The following is a 17,227-nucleotide window of genomic DNA, read 5'->3' on the forward strand; positions in this document are numbered from 1 at the left end:
GAATATTTTAAAGTCTTTACAGATTACTGTCTAAAAATATACAAATAATAAAAACTATCAGTGTCAGCCACCAGATGGCACTAGATGACGGTTTTCAACATCTACTATATGTATCGATATCTATCTACTAAATAACCCGCAACCAGATCCAAACAGGCTGCAGAGCTGTTAAAACATTTCTGATTCAAGAGAAAGTTATAGGTTAAATCAATATAGAACATCTCACTTTCATAACTAATAGGGGAAGAATGTTAGGATTAGGTTTTATAGGTTAGGGTGCTAGGAGTGTTCGTGTTAATGTTAACTGTCCTGTAATGTATATTAAGATATGAAGATTCCCAACCTGAATCCCTCTGAAGAGTCCGAATACAAGTCAGCTCATAAAATGTTAATTTTGGTTTATTTTTTTCCAATTTTTATTTTCCAATGTTTACATACATTTTATAACACAAAAAAATTGAGAAAAATATTGTCAAATGAAAAGTATCTGGTTTTGCTCTGCAATTTAATGAAGCTGTATTTTGTCATTCAGATTGGGTTTTAAAGTAACAGATTCATATTTTGATCGGCTGGCAGTTTAGGGTCTACAAGAACACAGAGAGAGGATTGTTGCATGCAAACATAAATGCAAAGCTTTTAATCATACACGTTTAGAGCCTCCAGTCCACCTGAAGCGCTTGTCTGCTGAATTTCAGAGAAACATGCAAACTCCTGGGAGGTAACAGTGCTAACCACAGTGAAACCTCTCCACCCACATCATTTACCATTGAATGAAACTCCAGCGCATATAAACAGACAAACTCCAGTCAGTGATTTCCAGGGGAGTTTCCTGGAAGACTGCTGCAACCATTCCAGTATTGTCATAAAATAAAACAATGGAAACACATGACTTTGTGCATTCCCATGCAGTTTTACTGGAAAATGCAATTATGCTTCACATTTGTGAAGGTGGCTTTGTTACGCATCACTAATTAAGGTCTGCCCCCCCCACACACACACAAACACACACACAGTGTTCATAAAGTTATGACACAGACATGTTGACAAGTAATGAAACAATTTTATTGAATCTTCCAGTCGAGACTTGATATTCATGGAATAAAACTGCTTTTCTGGGAGCGTCACTGAGCAAAAGTAGATGAAGGGAAAAAAAACAAAACAAACCTAAATCCCAGGGCAACATGTAAAAGTGCAGACAAAAAAAACAAAACATATTCAAAAATACAAAAAGAATGTATAGAGTACAACAGTTTCATAGTAAAAAGGATTGCTCCAAGCAAAGAAGAACTCAATGGCATTTAAAAAATCTAACTGGGTCTTCAAAAAGAGACGCCCTTTATCATTCAACAATTGAATTTGAATGCTGACAAGTGTTGTTTAATATAATAGGAGAACAAAGCATAGTTATATGACATATTTATGCTGCTCCATCTGACTCAATATTTGACACTTGATTTTGCTGAGAACACAGCAATGGAAAAACTACACTGCATTTACATTTGCCTCTGCCTCAGGTGACGCATAGCTACTGGTTTTAAATACTACACCAAATACTAACCAAACTAGGATTTGCCAAACCGGACTGCACAGCACATATTCTAATAGTGATTGTGTCTAAACACTATTATGTTCTTCTTAAAATTGATTTGAAACACGAGTGTAACACAAGATGAGCAACAATTAAGCATTAGCCTTTAATGTCTGAAATGCCCCTTCTGTGCTACGCTCCACTCTAAACTCTCAAACTCCCCCCATTTTGTTATTTTATTATATTTCAAATCTGTCATATTTAAATTTCATGTCAACTTTGCACTACTTTTAATTTATACCTAAGCCATTTTGAAAAAATGGCCTATTTGTGAAAGTGGAGGTATGCTTTATTTGTCAGTCATATTGGTCACCGTCCAAGTCGCTGCTATCTTCAAAAATGTGTACATTTCAGTACATTTCATGCTGATCTTACTACAGTAAGACAGGAAATGGTGACCGACTGCAATTTCAGTGACTTGGAATGTCCCATAATTATTGTAACTACACATTTATCTGTGGATTTCTATGGGAATATTTAGATGCAAACTAGTTATGAGTCAGAATAATATAACAATGAAAAAGAGACATTGTCGGAGCAAGTGGGAGGATACTTGTGTTACGATGAGAGTGATGGTCTAATTATTACAGTTGGTCACAAAGATCAAGTATCTTCCAGTTGCATCACGCTCACTTTGCTTATCCTCTTCCAGTCTGCAAATGTGCCCAATTCAGACGTCCTTCAAGTAGAGAACAAACCAACCTATACAACAACCTCCCCCACCCTGCTGGTCCCAGATCAGCTTGTGTTTTAGTCAAAACCAGTTAGTGACTGAACCACAAACCAGTCTGGAACCAGTTAGCTGCTATTCTTGCTACTTTGACCAAAATGCTGGGGTATGGACAGCCACAGGGCTAAAGACAGTGAAGCCTAGGAGACGGAGGATATGGGGTTGTGGGGAGATCCCATCTGTGTTAGCACCTTATCCAACCACTGCAAGGGACCGTGCAAGTGGATTTCAATCCAGCAGGGTGTGCTGGTCACATCCTGGCGGTGGTACTCTGCTCCCCAGCCCTGAAACATATGGACGCATGGTGTAAAACAAAGATAGAGGCATGACTGCTATTCCTTTCTCTCTTAATTAATTAGTAAATGACATACACATTAACACATCTTGCTCTTTTTGGTTCTCCATATCCTTTTTCTTGTCCTGTTCTGCGCTTTGATTTGGAATTTTTCCTATGCTGACTTAAGTTGTTGTCAGAAAATAAATATGAACAAAAATAAATATGTCAGATTTTAAAGTAGTGGTATAAAGTTTCAAAATAAAACCTCATCATCATATGTAACAAAACCAAAAATTAACATGAAATGCTGATTTCAGCTGAGGTCTATAAATTGGACCTGTTGGAAATATACTGCATTTTAATCATTGAAACATTGTTTGCTGGTTTGTTGTGGCTGTGACCTTGGTGTTCTCAGACACGTTTTCTCCCTTCTGCTCTGCAAGAATAGGGAGTATCTGTGTGTACAGTACTGTAGCATCTTTATCTGATGTGCTTGGTGCAGGAAATATTTTTCCCATGTATTGTGTGGCTATGCACCACCCCAGAGTGGAAGCTCTCCATATAACTAAGCTGTACTCTCTTCCCTCTTGAAGTGAGAGGAAGTTGCCTAGATGTAAACTGCTCCCTCCTCCGCAAGTAAAAATCCTGAATCTCAACTAATTTGATACAGAGGGGTTTCAGTTTTTTCCCCAAAAGAACCTAACTATAATACAGAGTCAAACCAAACAAAAGCTACTCTTCTCTTACCTTAACAAAGCTCATGCGGATGGTACACATTTTGGTGAGCTCATAAACAGCCTCGAAGCCATGATTGACAGACTGGGCCAGCAGCTCAGCGAACTCCTGGTTGTTAAAAATCTTCAGGCTGCAGCGACTAGGAATCTTACACACAGTTGTGGGATGGAAGCCATGGTGGTAGTTACAGTTACGACTCTGGACGAAGATACTGCTATCGCTCAGGCATTCTGCGTACACCTCGCCTCCAACATAATACAGATGAACTCCTAAGAAGCAGGAGGGAAGGATAAATTGCTGGTGATTTGGAGAAGCAGGGCTGTGGTGTCATCAGAATAAAAGTCACCAAAACATTAGTGAGGCAAATATTTCCAATCAATAAAATAAAACGCAATTTGTTGTTTGTATTCTGTGCCGTGTGCAATTACAATTTCTATTGGCTAAATTGATTTAGACTTGTCTGCTAACAGCTTATAGCAGTGATTGAGCAGGTTTGTGTACTGCACCTTTGCCAATGTGCCGCCGGGTGTTCTCAATGGTAGAGTTGCGGTTGACGTTAGAGAGCAGGCCGAGACAGAATCGGTTGCGGTTGTTGGAGGGATCTGTGAAGCCGTCGACGAGCACACTGGTGGAGGACGCCTGGAACGCCTCTCCAACACGGTTGTTGAGCTCGTAGTAAACAATAGAGCACCAGTGCTTCGGTTCTTCATATGCCACGGGCTGCACATCTGCACAGGCAACACATAAGACATCACAGAAATGAGCTGAGTTGACTGCATCTGCAGCGACACATGTAGATGTGTTTAATGTGATGTGGACAGTACTACAAAGACAAGCTCCCAGCAGACACCAGAGGCTCAGCTCTACATCTTCATCTACACTATTATGTTTCCCAAACTGTCCCATGTAGCCCATAACAACGTGAATAAATGCATAGGGCCCATTGACTACATCTGTGCACATTTACACTGAACAAAATCAATGCAGATGTATCCTAAAGCATGCAGACTGTCTGTGTTCTCTGTGCCAGCTTTTACTGAGCAGACAAACAGTCAATAGCAATGCCTGGCCTTGCTTTCGGTGCCTGGTTTCTGAGTGCCAGCTGGGCTCACCCTGTCCGAGAGAGAGGAATAAATCATGTTTATCTAAGCACATACTTTTTCCAAACGTCCTTTGTAACGTGGCACTGGATAGCAGGTGTGTTATGTCTGCCTCCTCCCTAGAGTTGGCCTACAATAGAGATCCACTCCCATGTACAGGATGCAGCTTGTGGAAAAGACGTTAAAAACTCCCCAAACTCCCACTTCCAGCTTTCAACCGCCCTTCCCGCTACTGCCGATACCATATGTGGGTAGAGAGTCCAGCACATGACGATAAACAAGTAAAACTATGGATCAGTTTCAGGAAATTTGTTTAAACAAAAGTTCAGAAGATGTAAAAACACTTTGCATTGAGGTGCATTAATAGAGCACTTCATTTAATTTAGCAAATGATAATTTAATACAACTGAGGTCATATTTCAGTTCTTTTTGCCATTGTTTGTATCTATTCTGATACACTATGCTCAGCAAATAAACTGCTGAGCGCTCAGAATAACATGACAGTGTTACCACAGGGTCTGACAAAGCAAGAAACACGAGCCTCGAAGACAATCAGATGACATCTACACAGAGCCAGGGGCATCTACAACACTAACAGTGTAGAATCCTACTGAGCGTGGATAGAAGCTTTCTTCCATATCGGATGGTTCTGAATGGTCCACACACATTACAGTTTTTTTAAAGCGGTGCTCACATGTGTCAGTCCAGCACAATAAAGGCAAAACCACAAAGTCATGATAGCAGCACTTACTGCACCACATTTTAGATCTGAAAGTTGGAAGGTAATTAGTGATCTTATCGTTAACAAGTCTTAAGTCATTACCACCAGCAGAGATGGCATAAGCCTGGGTTTTATAGGCCCATTAAACCTGTTCTGAGGCCTGCTTTAATTTGCTTAGGGTTTAAGCTTCATCTGGGCTCATTTCCGCAAACAAAGGTTCTCTGTAAACAAGGGGTCTGTAAGAATATTTTGTACAGTACAACACCCCAACTAAAGATGTGCCTATTTGTAAAATAAATAAAAATCACTGCAGCAGTAGATCAAGACAGCAGGTGCAGCTGAGTATTTGATGATATCACCACAAAGACAAGGATAGGGGTGTGTGCATGAAATGAAAGCTTCAGTGTTTACCAGCACGGTTGTTACTCTCTAGAGGCAAAGATGGAGCCATGAGGTTGGTGTCCATTGGCTGCGGACAATCCTGAGTCATCGGCTCCTCTGGAGGCATGCAGGCAGGAGGTGGAGTCTCTGATTATGGAGGGAAAACAGGAAAGATGTGAGTGTTGTTGTTGACAAGGAAAGGAAAAAAATGTTAAAACAATTTCAGTACATCTGCTCACCTGACATCTGGAATGGACTGCCAGGGTCAGAGCTGGATGGTGAATGAGGGAAGGTGCCACTGCTGCCGCTTCCTGGAGAGTGTGGGAAAGGCATCGTGTTGGCCTGAGCAAAGGACTCTGGGAAGGTGGCGTTCTGAGGCATGTGCGGCTCATTCTGCTGTAGAGGGTTGCGGAAGCGGGGCAACATCGTATGCTTGGCATTAAACTCGCTGTTCCTTGGTACCAGCACCGGCGGCAGTACTGACATGAAAGAAGGACGTAGAAGTGGTTACGTCAGGGACTGATCAGGGCAACGCATAGGGTGCATCATACAAGATCTGCTTGTGTAATAGTCTATTTCAAAGGTTATATGTAACACAGTGTAAAGCTGTGGACTTTGGGAGAATCGTGAGGGGACACTGACAGGATGTGTGCATGCGGGTGGAGAGCAAAGTGAGGACAGGCCGGTGCTCCGGGGCTAAATCACCTTAGCCCTCCATCTCCCACCCACGGCTTAAACAAAAAGTGTGCAAGGCAGGCAACAACTCTTTCCTTCAATTGTGTGTGGGTGACCGGCTTCCTGTTCCATCTGTCCTTTGAGAGGCTTGTGTGTGTGTGTGTGTGTGTGTGTGTGTGTGTGTGTGTGTGTGTGTGTGTGTGTGTGTGTGTGTGTGTGTGTGTGTGTGTGTGTCCTCGTTGTTGTAACGTGCGCATGCAAGTACAAAAGCGTGCACCTCCCTGTGTCTACATGTGTGCATGAGAAAAAGAGTCTGAAGTTCAGAGCATGCCCCAAACAAAGCCCTCATTCTCCCCCAGACAGAATTTCCTGCTCCACACACACATGAACGAACACACACGCACTCAGCACGCAGCTGTTTCTGTCTTGTCAGCTGACCCTCATTCTCTGTTTAGCAGGAGGCCACACAGTGTTGATTGGTCTTGTTTCTCTACTATACTTACAGTATGAGAATGGTAAGAAGTAAAAGTAAGTAAAATGTACTATATATTGGGCATCCATTCTATTAAGTCAATGATTGCGAGGTGCTGGAGCCCATCACTGCTGTTACTGGTACATCCTGCTCAGGTAGCCGGTCATCACTAACTCATTAACAGACAGCCATTCACCCTCACAGTCACACAGGCCTGACTAGCTGTGGACCTACCTGGACTGTCCACTCGTTTGTAGTGGTAGGGATTGATACACACATCCTTCTGTTTGGAGCCAAAGGGGTACTCGCAGCACTCCAGGGCCTTCAGCTCGTGGTGGGACTGCAGGTCGGGCCAGCGCCACACCCGGCAGTAGATGACATGCGGTAGGCCTTTCCTGTGGGACACCTGCAGCCGTCCATCCAGGGATCGAGGGATCGTCACACAGTTACTGGGTTGACCCGGGCAGCTGAGCGCCCGTTCCAGCTCCTCCATGGCTCCCTTCTTCTTTTTCAGTTTTTTGACCAGAGCATCCACAGCCTTTTCTGCCCATTTCTCCTCCTCATCTCCCTGCTTCCATCCCAGCAGCCGTTTGACCGCTGGGCTGGTGAAAGAGAAAAGCGAGGTGACGTTCATAATGGACAAGCCGCCCTCCTCCCCTCTCCTTTCTGTCCAGAAGGAACTGTGCACTGTGATGAGGGATAGTCCAGTCTTAGAAGGCAAAGGGTGAGATCTAAACAGTTTTCCTCAGCTTACAAACAGGTCCTCTTGATAGCAGCCACTCACTAGAAGAAAAAGAGAGACAGAGTTTACCTGGCTATGTCATTTCTCTCACAAAGGTGCTGCAGCTACAGTGAGCATTGACCTCTCTCCACCACCAGGTTTGACGAAGTGAATGATGTCACAGTTATAGTTGGTAGGGTCTGCCAGTCAGGGCTTCTGGGAAAGCAGGAGCGCGGTCATAATGGACACTTACTCAGACATTTTCAGGATAGCTTCCTGGCCAAATGGCTTGTCACATTACCACCTCTAATGAATATCATTTACACTAAAGGACTCTACATACTGTATCCAGCCTACACCGCCTGGAAGGTTTTGGCAGCTTTGATCCTTAAGTTGCATAAATGACAGCTAGTTTCCTCAATAAGTGTTTCAGGTCAATTTCTTCTTTGTCTATTTCTAGCTACATTTATATGGCAGATCAAATTATATGTTTCTTCAATATCAGCTAATTATTTTCCAGATAAATTAAACTTATAAGGGTAATGTGACTCTATGTAGTTATATTTGAATTGAACATTTGTTGTTTGTATTCAAATCATTGGTTTAACAATAAATATTCACTTGGTTTCACAGATCAAAAAAGTTGCAAATCTTTTACTTCTTTCTAAGACCCAAGTGGGTGTATTTTTTTTAATTTATTCATAAGACTCCAATAAAGCTAAATTGCTATGAAGTAAATAAATACATACAGCCTACTATACACATCTTGGTGAGCAAAAACAGTGCTTTTGAGATTTTCAAAGGTCTTTTAGATTTTAGAGGAAGGACATTTTCAATGAAGGCCCTGCCGAGGCACATGTTGTATAAAGCTTCCTCACAGCCAAGCAATAAACAGTGAAAATGTCTGGGACAATAAAAAGGAAGTGCATGTGGTCCCCTGAAAAAATGTGTCCATTCACTTGAGTCCCACAGGAGCCATTCTGTGAGCAGGAGGTGAATGCAAAGTGAAAACAAGAGCCCATAAAGCTCTACTACCTCCACTTTCTTCAAGTTTTTTTAATGCAATTAGGAAGATAAAAACACAGTTGTGGTTGAGATTTGACTACGCACAAATGTTCAGATGAACAGCTTGTCAAAAGTCCGGCATCTGCTCACCACACTAAGTCATGTGTTGGGATGCATCACTCAGTAAAACCAGTGGTATATAGAATTTCCCACGAGCAGGAACAAATACATCATTACGACTTCTCTGCAGTTATTCCTGGCCCTTCAGTTTACGAGATGAACAGCGAGTTCTATCTTTGTCTGCTATCGCATGTGTAGGCAGCATCATACTGACAAATGGACAGGGAGGCTTGATAAGAACAGGTGCTGTTTATCTGTGTAAGTGGGCGTGTTTGTGTGTGTTGTGGATACTTTTATCAGCCATACTGACTGGAAAGCTGAATGTTGCCTCTATACTTAGCTTTGTCCCCCGAATCAGACTGGCTCATCACAAGTGACACTGAACTATGAACATATGAGGAAGGAAACACGAGACGGGACTGAGGTGTGTCTGTATGTGTGTCACTTTAAAGGAAAGAATATCTCTGAAGATCCAAGTGTGATATCACACCCTCTCCTCAATATCAGAGCAACAGGAAACTGCCTGCATAGTTTCTTTATATCTATATCACCAGAAGGGCAGCAACATCACTTCTCCTTATTGTGACCTGCACCCTGGGAAACACTAAGAAAAAGGAGGTGGTCCCCCCTTTATTTTATTTTTCTATCTCTCACTTTAAACTCTATTTACTATAGATATATTTTGGTTACCTACACTTTACCGTGGTCATAATATAAACCTATCAGTTCACTTGATGGAGTGTGTGACCTTGCCAGCTTCGGAGCAAAACTGTCTACTGTCCCCTCAACTGCGTCTCTAACAATAAAACATAAAAGTTCAAAAGGCAAAAACAGCAACATCATATTTGCACCAAGGTCGCCACCCAGAAATACAGAGTCTGTTTGATCAGCTTCCAGCCACACAACTGCTTTGATGACCTCTCAGTGACACGCAGCACTATCAGCACAAGCTTAGAAGTAGCTCCACAAAGACTAGCTTTAATCCAGTTCAAATGAAAGATTCCACAAAGTTCTGTCCTGTAACATCTGGAGTAGACCTCACAATCCTCTATTGTCAAATGCCTGCAGCTGGAGACCATATCTCTTGGATATTTCCAAGCTTAATATCTGACGGGTGACCTGACCACATGCTTATTTAAAGAGCCTGATACGGTTTTGTGTTGCTTCCTTGGACAATGCTAGCTTGCAGCGGTCTGTAAGACAGTCAAAATATAAAGGCGCCATTGTGCCTGTCTGTACAGTATCTATATGTACACTATGTATAGACTGGGATGTTTACTTGTCATAAACAGCCATCTATGTGTGTGTGTGTGTGTGTGTGTGTGTGTGTGTGTGTGTGTGTGTGTGTGTGTGTGTGTGTGTGTGTGTGTGTGTGTGTGTGTGTGTGTGTGTGTATTTGCAGCTTGTGTGTTCACAGTGCATTCACTCCCTGATCCAGGGAGGATGACATAATATTGGATGAGTTACCTGGCAATTTGTATTGTAAGACAAATGTAGATTTTAAAGCTGTTACTTCAGTGACAAACCGCACAGCTGTGCTGATCTCATCCATTATTGTTGCCATTTTTGCAGAACTACTTTTTATGGATGGAATTATATTTCTGGCTCTAGCCCACAAGGATTGTCATTCTTTATCCCACCTAAAAGCAGGAATTGGCTCATTTGTGAACTGGAGAAATGTAGCAACCCTACAAACTAGGGATAAATCTTTAAAAAATTACAGACAAGGTCAATGATTTAAACTCTTAACCTTAACTTTTACCCTCAACAATTTTCTTTTGAGCTGAAATGATAGTTCATTTTCATTGTCAGTTAACTTGCCAATTACTATTTTCTTTTCAGAACTTAAAGAGGTGTCTTTAAATACTGTTTTTTATCTAAATTATCAACAACTACTAACTATCCTGGGGCTGCATCATTTATTTTTCTAACTGCGTTTCATTTAAATATTAATATTAAATATTGATGTCTGAAGTCCGAAGTGAGACTTGTCCCCCCTGACTACTGTAAGTTGACTAAGACATTTTCTGCATGCTATGACTAGATTATCAAGACTGTAAAAATCATATTTGAATGCTGCCTTAACATTTTTGGGCAAATTATCTTCTTAACTGCTACTTTAATAAACCCTGCATGTCTTCAGCATTTAAGTGTCATTATGTTTTGCTCAGATTAAAATTGAGGACAACATATAGATTCCTGCAGGCCTTTGCTGCTATCATCCTCCACTTAGATGCTAAGAAATCCATCATTTGCAGAACAGCGTCATAAAAAACATTTTCCATGACCAAGTCCGACCAGTGCTCTCTCGGTATTGCGTTAGCAGCACTGTGTTATGGTCATCTGTTAGCTCACTGGACAGAAAACCAGGCTAATGGTAGCACAGAATGGGATCATGCGACACTGATAGGCGTAGGCTTTGACCTACCTGGTGCAAGCTATTAGCCACTACACTAGCCTCGTGGATCATCTTGCACTGTTCCAGTGTCTGTTAATCAATTTAGGCTTGGGCTGTGTGGGATGAGGAGGCAGTAATGATGCTCTCTGGACCCTCCCTAGGGATGGGGCATTATAAAGAAGCTACATTATTTATGAGCAGGGTCCTGGATGGGGCCTCCATTAGCCCCCACTCAGTGGAGTCACAGACTATAAAAAGGAGAGTGCAGGAAGAGAGAGCAATAGATAAAGACAGGGAGAGAGGGGGAAAGAAACAGAAAGAGAGGATGAGAGGAAGAAAGTGAGAATGATGGCAAAGGCAGAGCTCAGGGACAGAGTGAGAAATTTAGAGAGAGATGGAGAACGCTCATATATCTGGTCTCTCAAACCAGCACTTCTGGATTAAGTGCCTTCAAGGGTCATTACTGGGTGGATACTCACACTACAAGGATGCAATATTTGCCTTTTCACAAACACAAATCATAGTAATGCAACTACGAAGTAAGAAATTATCTCTAGAGAAGCATCTATAGTAAATTTTATTATACCTTAAGGTGACCCTTTGAATCAAATCAAATCAAGTTTATTTATATAGCACAACATCTTGTTGACCAAAGTACTTCACATAAGAGACAATAAGTAAAATAGATAAAAGAAAACGCAAAAAGGCATCAAAACTGTGATTAAAAGACAGTATCAGACTTTACCAAGTGTTAAAAGCTAAAGAAAATAAATATGTTTTTACGGTCATTTAAAAGCCAGCAGTTCTGACATCCAGAGGTAATCTGTTCCATAATTTAGGAGCTAACACAGAGAAGGCCTGATCACCCCAACGTTTGCATTTGGCCCTGGGAACGTTTAAAGGAAACTGATTAGAGGACCTGAGTGATCTTGCTGCAATGTGCCGCTGCAGCAACTCACTCCACAGTGTGGAGCGTGTCAGTCCAAAGCCTTGAAAACATAGGTCAATAACTTAATATCAATTCTAAAATTAACTGGAAGCCAGTGAAGAGAGGCCAGATTGGGGGTTACATGGTCAAACCTTCTTGTTAAGAGACGAGCAGCAGCATTTTGAACCATAGAATAGAACTTTATTTGTCATTGTACAGGTACAACGAAATTACTGAAGACGACCAAGTGATGTCTGATTAACTCCAGGATACAAGGCATTACAATAGTCAAATCTGGATTGCAATTTTAAAGTCAATAAAATAAAGGGATGACTTGACTTTGCTTAAAAGTCTCAGGTGGAGAAAGCTTGCCTTCAAGATTGCATTAATCTGTTTTTCAAATCTCAGGTCATTATCAAACATCAATCCTAGTTTTTCTACTGTGGTCTTCAGACGTGGAGTTCGAGGCCCAAGACCCTGGCCAAAGGCCACCAGCGGAGCAGGGTCCCCAGACAGAATGCACTTGGGTTTGCCATCGTTATGGTGCAAAGAATTTCATGCCAGCCATGCTCTTAAGTCCCTCAGACAGTCAAACAAAGGTTGAAGTGACATACAGGAGGTGTGTTTGCCTGAAAGACTTGACGTTAATGAACTACAGTATGGGCTGAGAGAATATTTTACATTATCACTAAACATTAATTGGCAGCAATTAATTATGTTTTGTTGATTGATTCAGTCTTGTATCAAACTATGAAAATCCAGCTTCTCCAACATTCTGCATTTGTGAAAAAATAGAAAAAGAAATCTTTTTTTCTGATTTGCAGAAAAAAACAGATCAAAAGATGATGAATAAAAATGAATCATAGTAAATTTTGATTTTCTGCAAAATCTCATCTTTCGGAACTTGCTAAATTATAAATTGCACCTTAACTAATGCAGCTATACTAGAACTTTAGCTCAATTGCTGTCTGCAATTTTACAGTATCAGCTTTTTCTGAATAAGTCTATATTATACTATATACATGTCTATATTACCTACACAGTGACTCAAGTCACATGCTAACCACAGGCAGACATGAGGCGCAAACCCTAAGACACTGGACTGAGAGGCTTCTCAACACTCACTGGAGTCACTTTTCCTCATAAACACCAACACGTGTGGCTCTGAACTGACAAAGATAAAACCGAAAATTCAGGTCAAATCTAGGTATCACACTACTTAGTAGCAAACATATAATAGCACCTTGATCACGCTGACTTTGACTGGCTATAGTGGGATCAGATTCTTCCTGTCCTAACTGCACCAGTCCACTGTGGCTGCAGACATAACTAGCAAACACTAGGGGTTTCAATCAGCCATCTCAACCACGTCTGGCACTCAGTGTTGTGTTAGGGTGGACATCTCACCCCAACACATGGCAGGCCGTGTTGCCCTGACTGCACAGACACATAGGAGAGTTGCGACATTGTTCACTACTATTATGACTGACACCTTAGATATATGAATGCTACTGACCTATATTTACACCTTGTAGTTGAGTAGTTTTCGGTTATGCATATAGACACAGACAGACAGACAGACAGACAGACAGACAGACAGACAGACAGACAGACAGACAGACAGACAGACAGACAGACAGACAGGTTGATTGACTGACTGTTTTCCTTTTGTTCTAGCCTTCATCCCATTCATTTGTTTCTTTTTTAAACTGAATTTAAAGCCGCATACAGAATGCACAATAAAACAACTGGAAGTAAAGCAAAGACAAGGACAAATTCTTGTCCTTTGGGTAATCTGATATGTCTTCTCCAATAATGTCAGGAGATCTAGCCTTTGCTGCTGTAGGTCTCTTACTCTCATTTCTGCCTCTCACCCCATCGCTCCTTCACATGCAGAGATTTAAACGTGGGACAAATTCCTAAACACATAGACATATGTAAAACGCACACACCGGGCATCACCAGTTGAAATAGCCTGATTAAGTCTGCAGCAGCTGGAGGATCAGAGGATTATGCAGAAAGAAAAAGACAGCATGCATAAGAGGCATCTGTGGGGTAATATAGTAGTCACATGTACTTTCTTGTGCATTATATCAGTGGTGATTAAAATATACTCCTTAAGCATATAAAACAAATAACACTTCACTAAATACTGGACCTATCATGTGTGTTTGCTTAATCATTTGATAGCTGCCAATGAAATCCGTTTTTATATTAACAACAAAAAAATCTGTTGCAGCTGTTCTGCATTTGCAGCTCATGTTTTGTATAGTAATAGTAAAAGTACAGTAATATCTTTAGAAATCTGTGATGAGAATTGAGACACACCGTATGCTAATCAAGCTCAAACACTAATCACCCAGAACTTGTGGCTTTACATCCTGCTTCTCAGTAAATCACAAACTTCCACCATGTTTCATCGCGACAGAACAAACTAAATTCCCTTCTGAAATAACACGTTATATTTAACATACTCTATTCATTTATAGTATTTTGCGGCATCGTTAGCGTCTAGAAGTCGTACGTCTACACGTTTCACTACCAGCCTACAGCTGCACTAAAATATACAGTGAGCGACTTTACATCATTATAATAGGTGCTGCTTTTATAATGAAAATAGTCAGTTTTAGTCAGTTGAATGAGTTCACAGCTTCTCGAAAATGTACCTAAACTTGGAGGCTGCGTTTGATACTGTGAGAAAAAGGAAGAAAAAGTTGACACACTGTTGAGCTTGTAACCGTTGGGATCTACTTTCTCAGAATCACAGTCGCGCACCATGCATCCATTCAAAATACAGTTAAAGAACCTCCTCGTTCAGCGTGTTAAGAAAAGAAAATTAAACTTTACAGTACCTTTCTTCACACCGCAGCTCCTTGTTCGTGTGTGTATGTGTGTCTATGAGTCTCTCTCCACCAATGCTCTCTCTCTCTCTCTCTCTCTCTCTCTCTCTCTCTCTCTCTGCCTGTCTTAGGTCTGCTCGGCCTGGCGTCAGCGTGTCGCGGGGCCGTCTCACCCTCCGCTCAGCGCCAGTATCACGCCGCGGGATGCAGGGCCGACAATAACAAGACCTACTTTACGCACATGGAACGCGCTCATTCAATGTGTGCAGTCATTATGTAACGCTGGACTGCTACGAGGTCTCCACAGTTTCTTTTTAAAAACAACTTGCGCTTGCTTGTTTGATGCAATCGTTGCACATGTGTCTTATAGCAGTTGGTGCACAATGACATTCTGCGTTACCACAAATTGTACAATAAGGCAAATTAAAGGATTTTTCTAATTTGCATGTGCACATATGTGTTGTTTTCAGGACAAAACCTGATTTACAAGACAAGACAATTTTGTTCCTTTCCTTACTATTTCCTACACATCTTTACCCTTGGTGCTCAGTCTCCTGCAGTTGTTTAAACCAATATGCAGGCAGCTTTATCTGTGGTGAACTCCTGAACTTCCTGGTGTTAAACCTGCCTCTCGGTTCCACTTATGCTTTGATTGTGATATGATAAGCATTATTTATGTTGTCAAGAGTACAAAAGTGTCCAAGAGCAGGGTAAGCACTGGAGCATGCTTACACATGCCATCATCTCAAACGCTAGACAATAACGCATACACAACCAGTCCAGACCTGACACAGTTTTTTAACACGACGTAGACTGTAAAGGGTGAAATTTCCAACAGGTGTTTCAAACCTTCTCATTAATATTGAATGATAATGCATTAAATAGCATCAAGGCAGCGCAACTGCAGACATAAAAAGTCATTTTCTTATAAGTGACACATAAGTGTCAAAAGAAATGAAATAGTAATTTTGTAAATGGTTATACTCTATGGACAAAGATGGAAATTCTGACAAAAAATAAATTTAAGATGATGAAAGTTACCTTAAAAATCTGAATTCTGTAAAAAAAATACTAATTATTAGTTTTAAAAACCTAATCGATTATGTGATCTGATACCTAATTGAACTGATGCTGTAGTTTTCCTGACACTCTTAACTTGAAAACAATACATTTAGTTTAATGTAAGAATAAGACAAAAACTCATGTTCATCAGTCAAGTTCAGGTTCGCCGTTGTGATGGGGACTAGATTATCTCGAGGATAGGCGGAGTGAAACCGCTCAGAGCGGAGGAGTCTACTGCCGCACGTGACGTCACGCCGCTGGCGACAGAATGTCTGAGTGAGGCGGGATCGGACTGCACGTGCATAAATCTGGGAAAAGTGGGAAACGGCGCGAGAAGGGGGAGCAGGCGATGATGATGATGATGAGGATGAGGATTAGTAAGAAGGCTCCTCGAGCTTTTTGAGTTTAAGGATTCCCCTCTACCACACGCATGCGCACAACGGGCAGCTGCACATGCAGCAGACCGCGGACCTTTACAAGCCCACCGCTGCAGGGAAGAGGCTCCTGAATTTATGACTTTCACTTCATCAGACTTTATGGCACTTTATTGCTTTACAAACATATAAATATTCCTATGGAGCCACAGTAGTTTTACTTTGGTGAATCTTTACACAGCTGTACTGAAACTAATTGTGATTTTTTTTTCTTTTATTGCTGTTTTTATTTAGTTGTGTTTACAGTATATATGTTGAGCCCCATAATTTAATTTAACTGCTTTTTTTCAGAAACTATAAAACTAACCCCACAATGTAAACTTTTCTGTTTTAAAAAAATGCCCTATTGCAGTACAGTAAACTGAAGTACTGCATGTATTTTTTATTTTACTTAATATGACATCATCCTCAATGCTATTCATTTCTTCTGCCTATGTGTAGCGTTTTGCTCTCTGAAATATAATAGATTAAACAGGAAACAAAAACAAACAACAGACACTCACGAGCTCTGATGCTGAATGTGATTACTTGGCAGGAGAGTGTTGGCCGCCCACCATCTGAAGCAGGCACAATGCAAATATTTGCATTTTTCAAGTGGATAACACAAAGTAAATCACATTTCGTACGGCACAAACTGAATAATGCAAATGCCGCCGTGCACTACACTAAATTGCAGCAGTCTTGAGGAGCTGGTTCAGCTCCTCCAGCGCGACTGGTGTGAACGAGCAGCAGTTTGGACACATGAAGAAGTGCCAAAACCACTGCTGTTAGAGTCGTGCCGGGGTTCGGCTCGGTGGGAGACCATAAATACTCACTGCACAATAAACTATCAAAGTTGTAGCACACAGACTGGTAGTGTTTAAAAGTTTACATCAGATTTAATGCACATGTAATTTTAGTTATGATGGGACTGTAAAATTGCTGGGCTGGTGCCTGTTCAGGCCCGGTTTGGACAAACTAAAGGCTTAATTTAAGTTATGTTGGCCTCAGCTGGAAGAACTTGGATTTGAATCAGTCTGTCTCTTTTCTGAGAATCCACA

General features: G+C 41.3%; 1 protein-coding gene across 2 annotated transcripts; it reads right to left on the reverse strand.

The window, feature by feature from the left end:
• Positions 1–1,038: 1,038 nt before the first annotated feature.
• Positions 1,039–14,836, reverse strand: smad1 (SMAD family member 1). 2 transcript variants are annotated; one of them, XM_029157443.3, is made up of 8 exons: positions 14,704–14,778; positions 7,543–7,616; positions 6,914–7,462; positions 5,772–6,011; positions 5,563–5,679; positions 3,837–4,058; positions 3,343–3,599; positions 1,039–2,602 (listed from the first exon to the last, which is right to left on the reverse strand). In XM_029157443.3, the coding sequence occupies exons 3-8, from the start codon at positions 7,311–7,313 to the stop codon at positions 2,459–2,461; spliced, it is 1,380 nt and encodes a 459-aa protein (XP_029013276.1). In that variant the 5' UTR covers positions 7,314–7,462; positions 7,543–7,616; positions 14,704–14,778; the 3' UTR covers positions 1,039–2,458. The 2 variants fall into 2 exon arrangements, with proteins under 2 accessions (XP_029013276.1, XP_029013267.1); XM_029157434.3 differs by lacking the exon at positions 7,543–7,616 and having other exon boundaries at positions 14,704–14,836.
• Positions 14,837–17,227: the final 2,391 nt, after the last annotated feature.

This window comes from Betta splendens, chromosome 1 (genome assembly GCF_900634795.4).
Source record: "Betta splendens chromosome 1, fBetSpl5.4, whole genome shotgun sequence".
Lineage (NCBI taxonomy): Eukaryota > Metazoa > Chordata > Actinopteri > Anabantiformes > Osphronemidae > Betta > Betta splendens.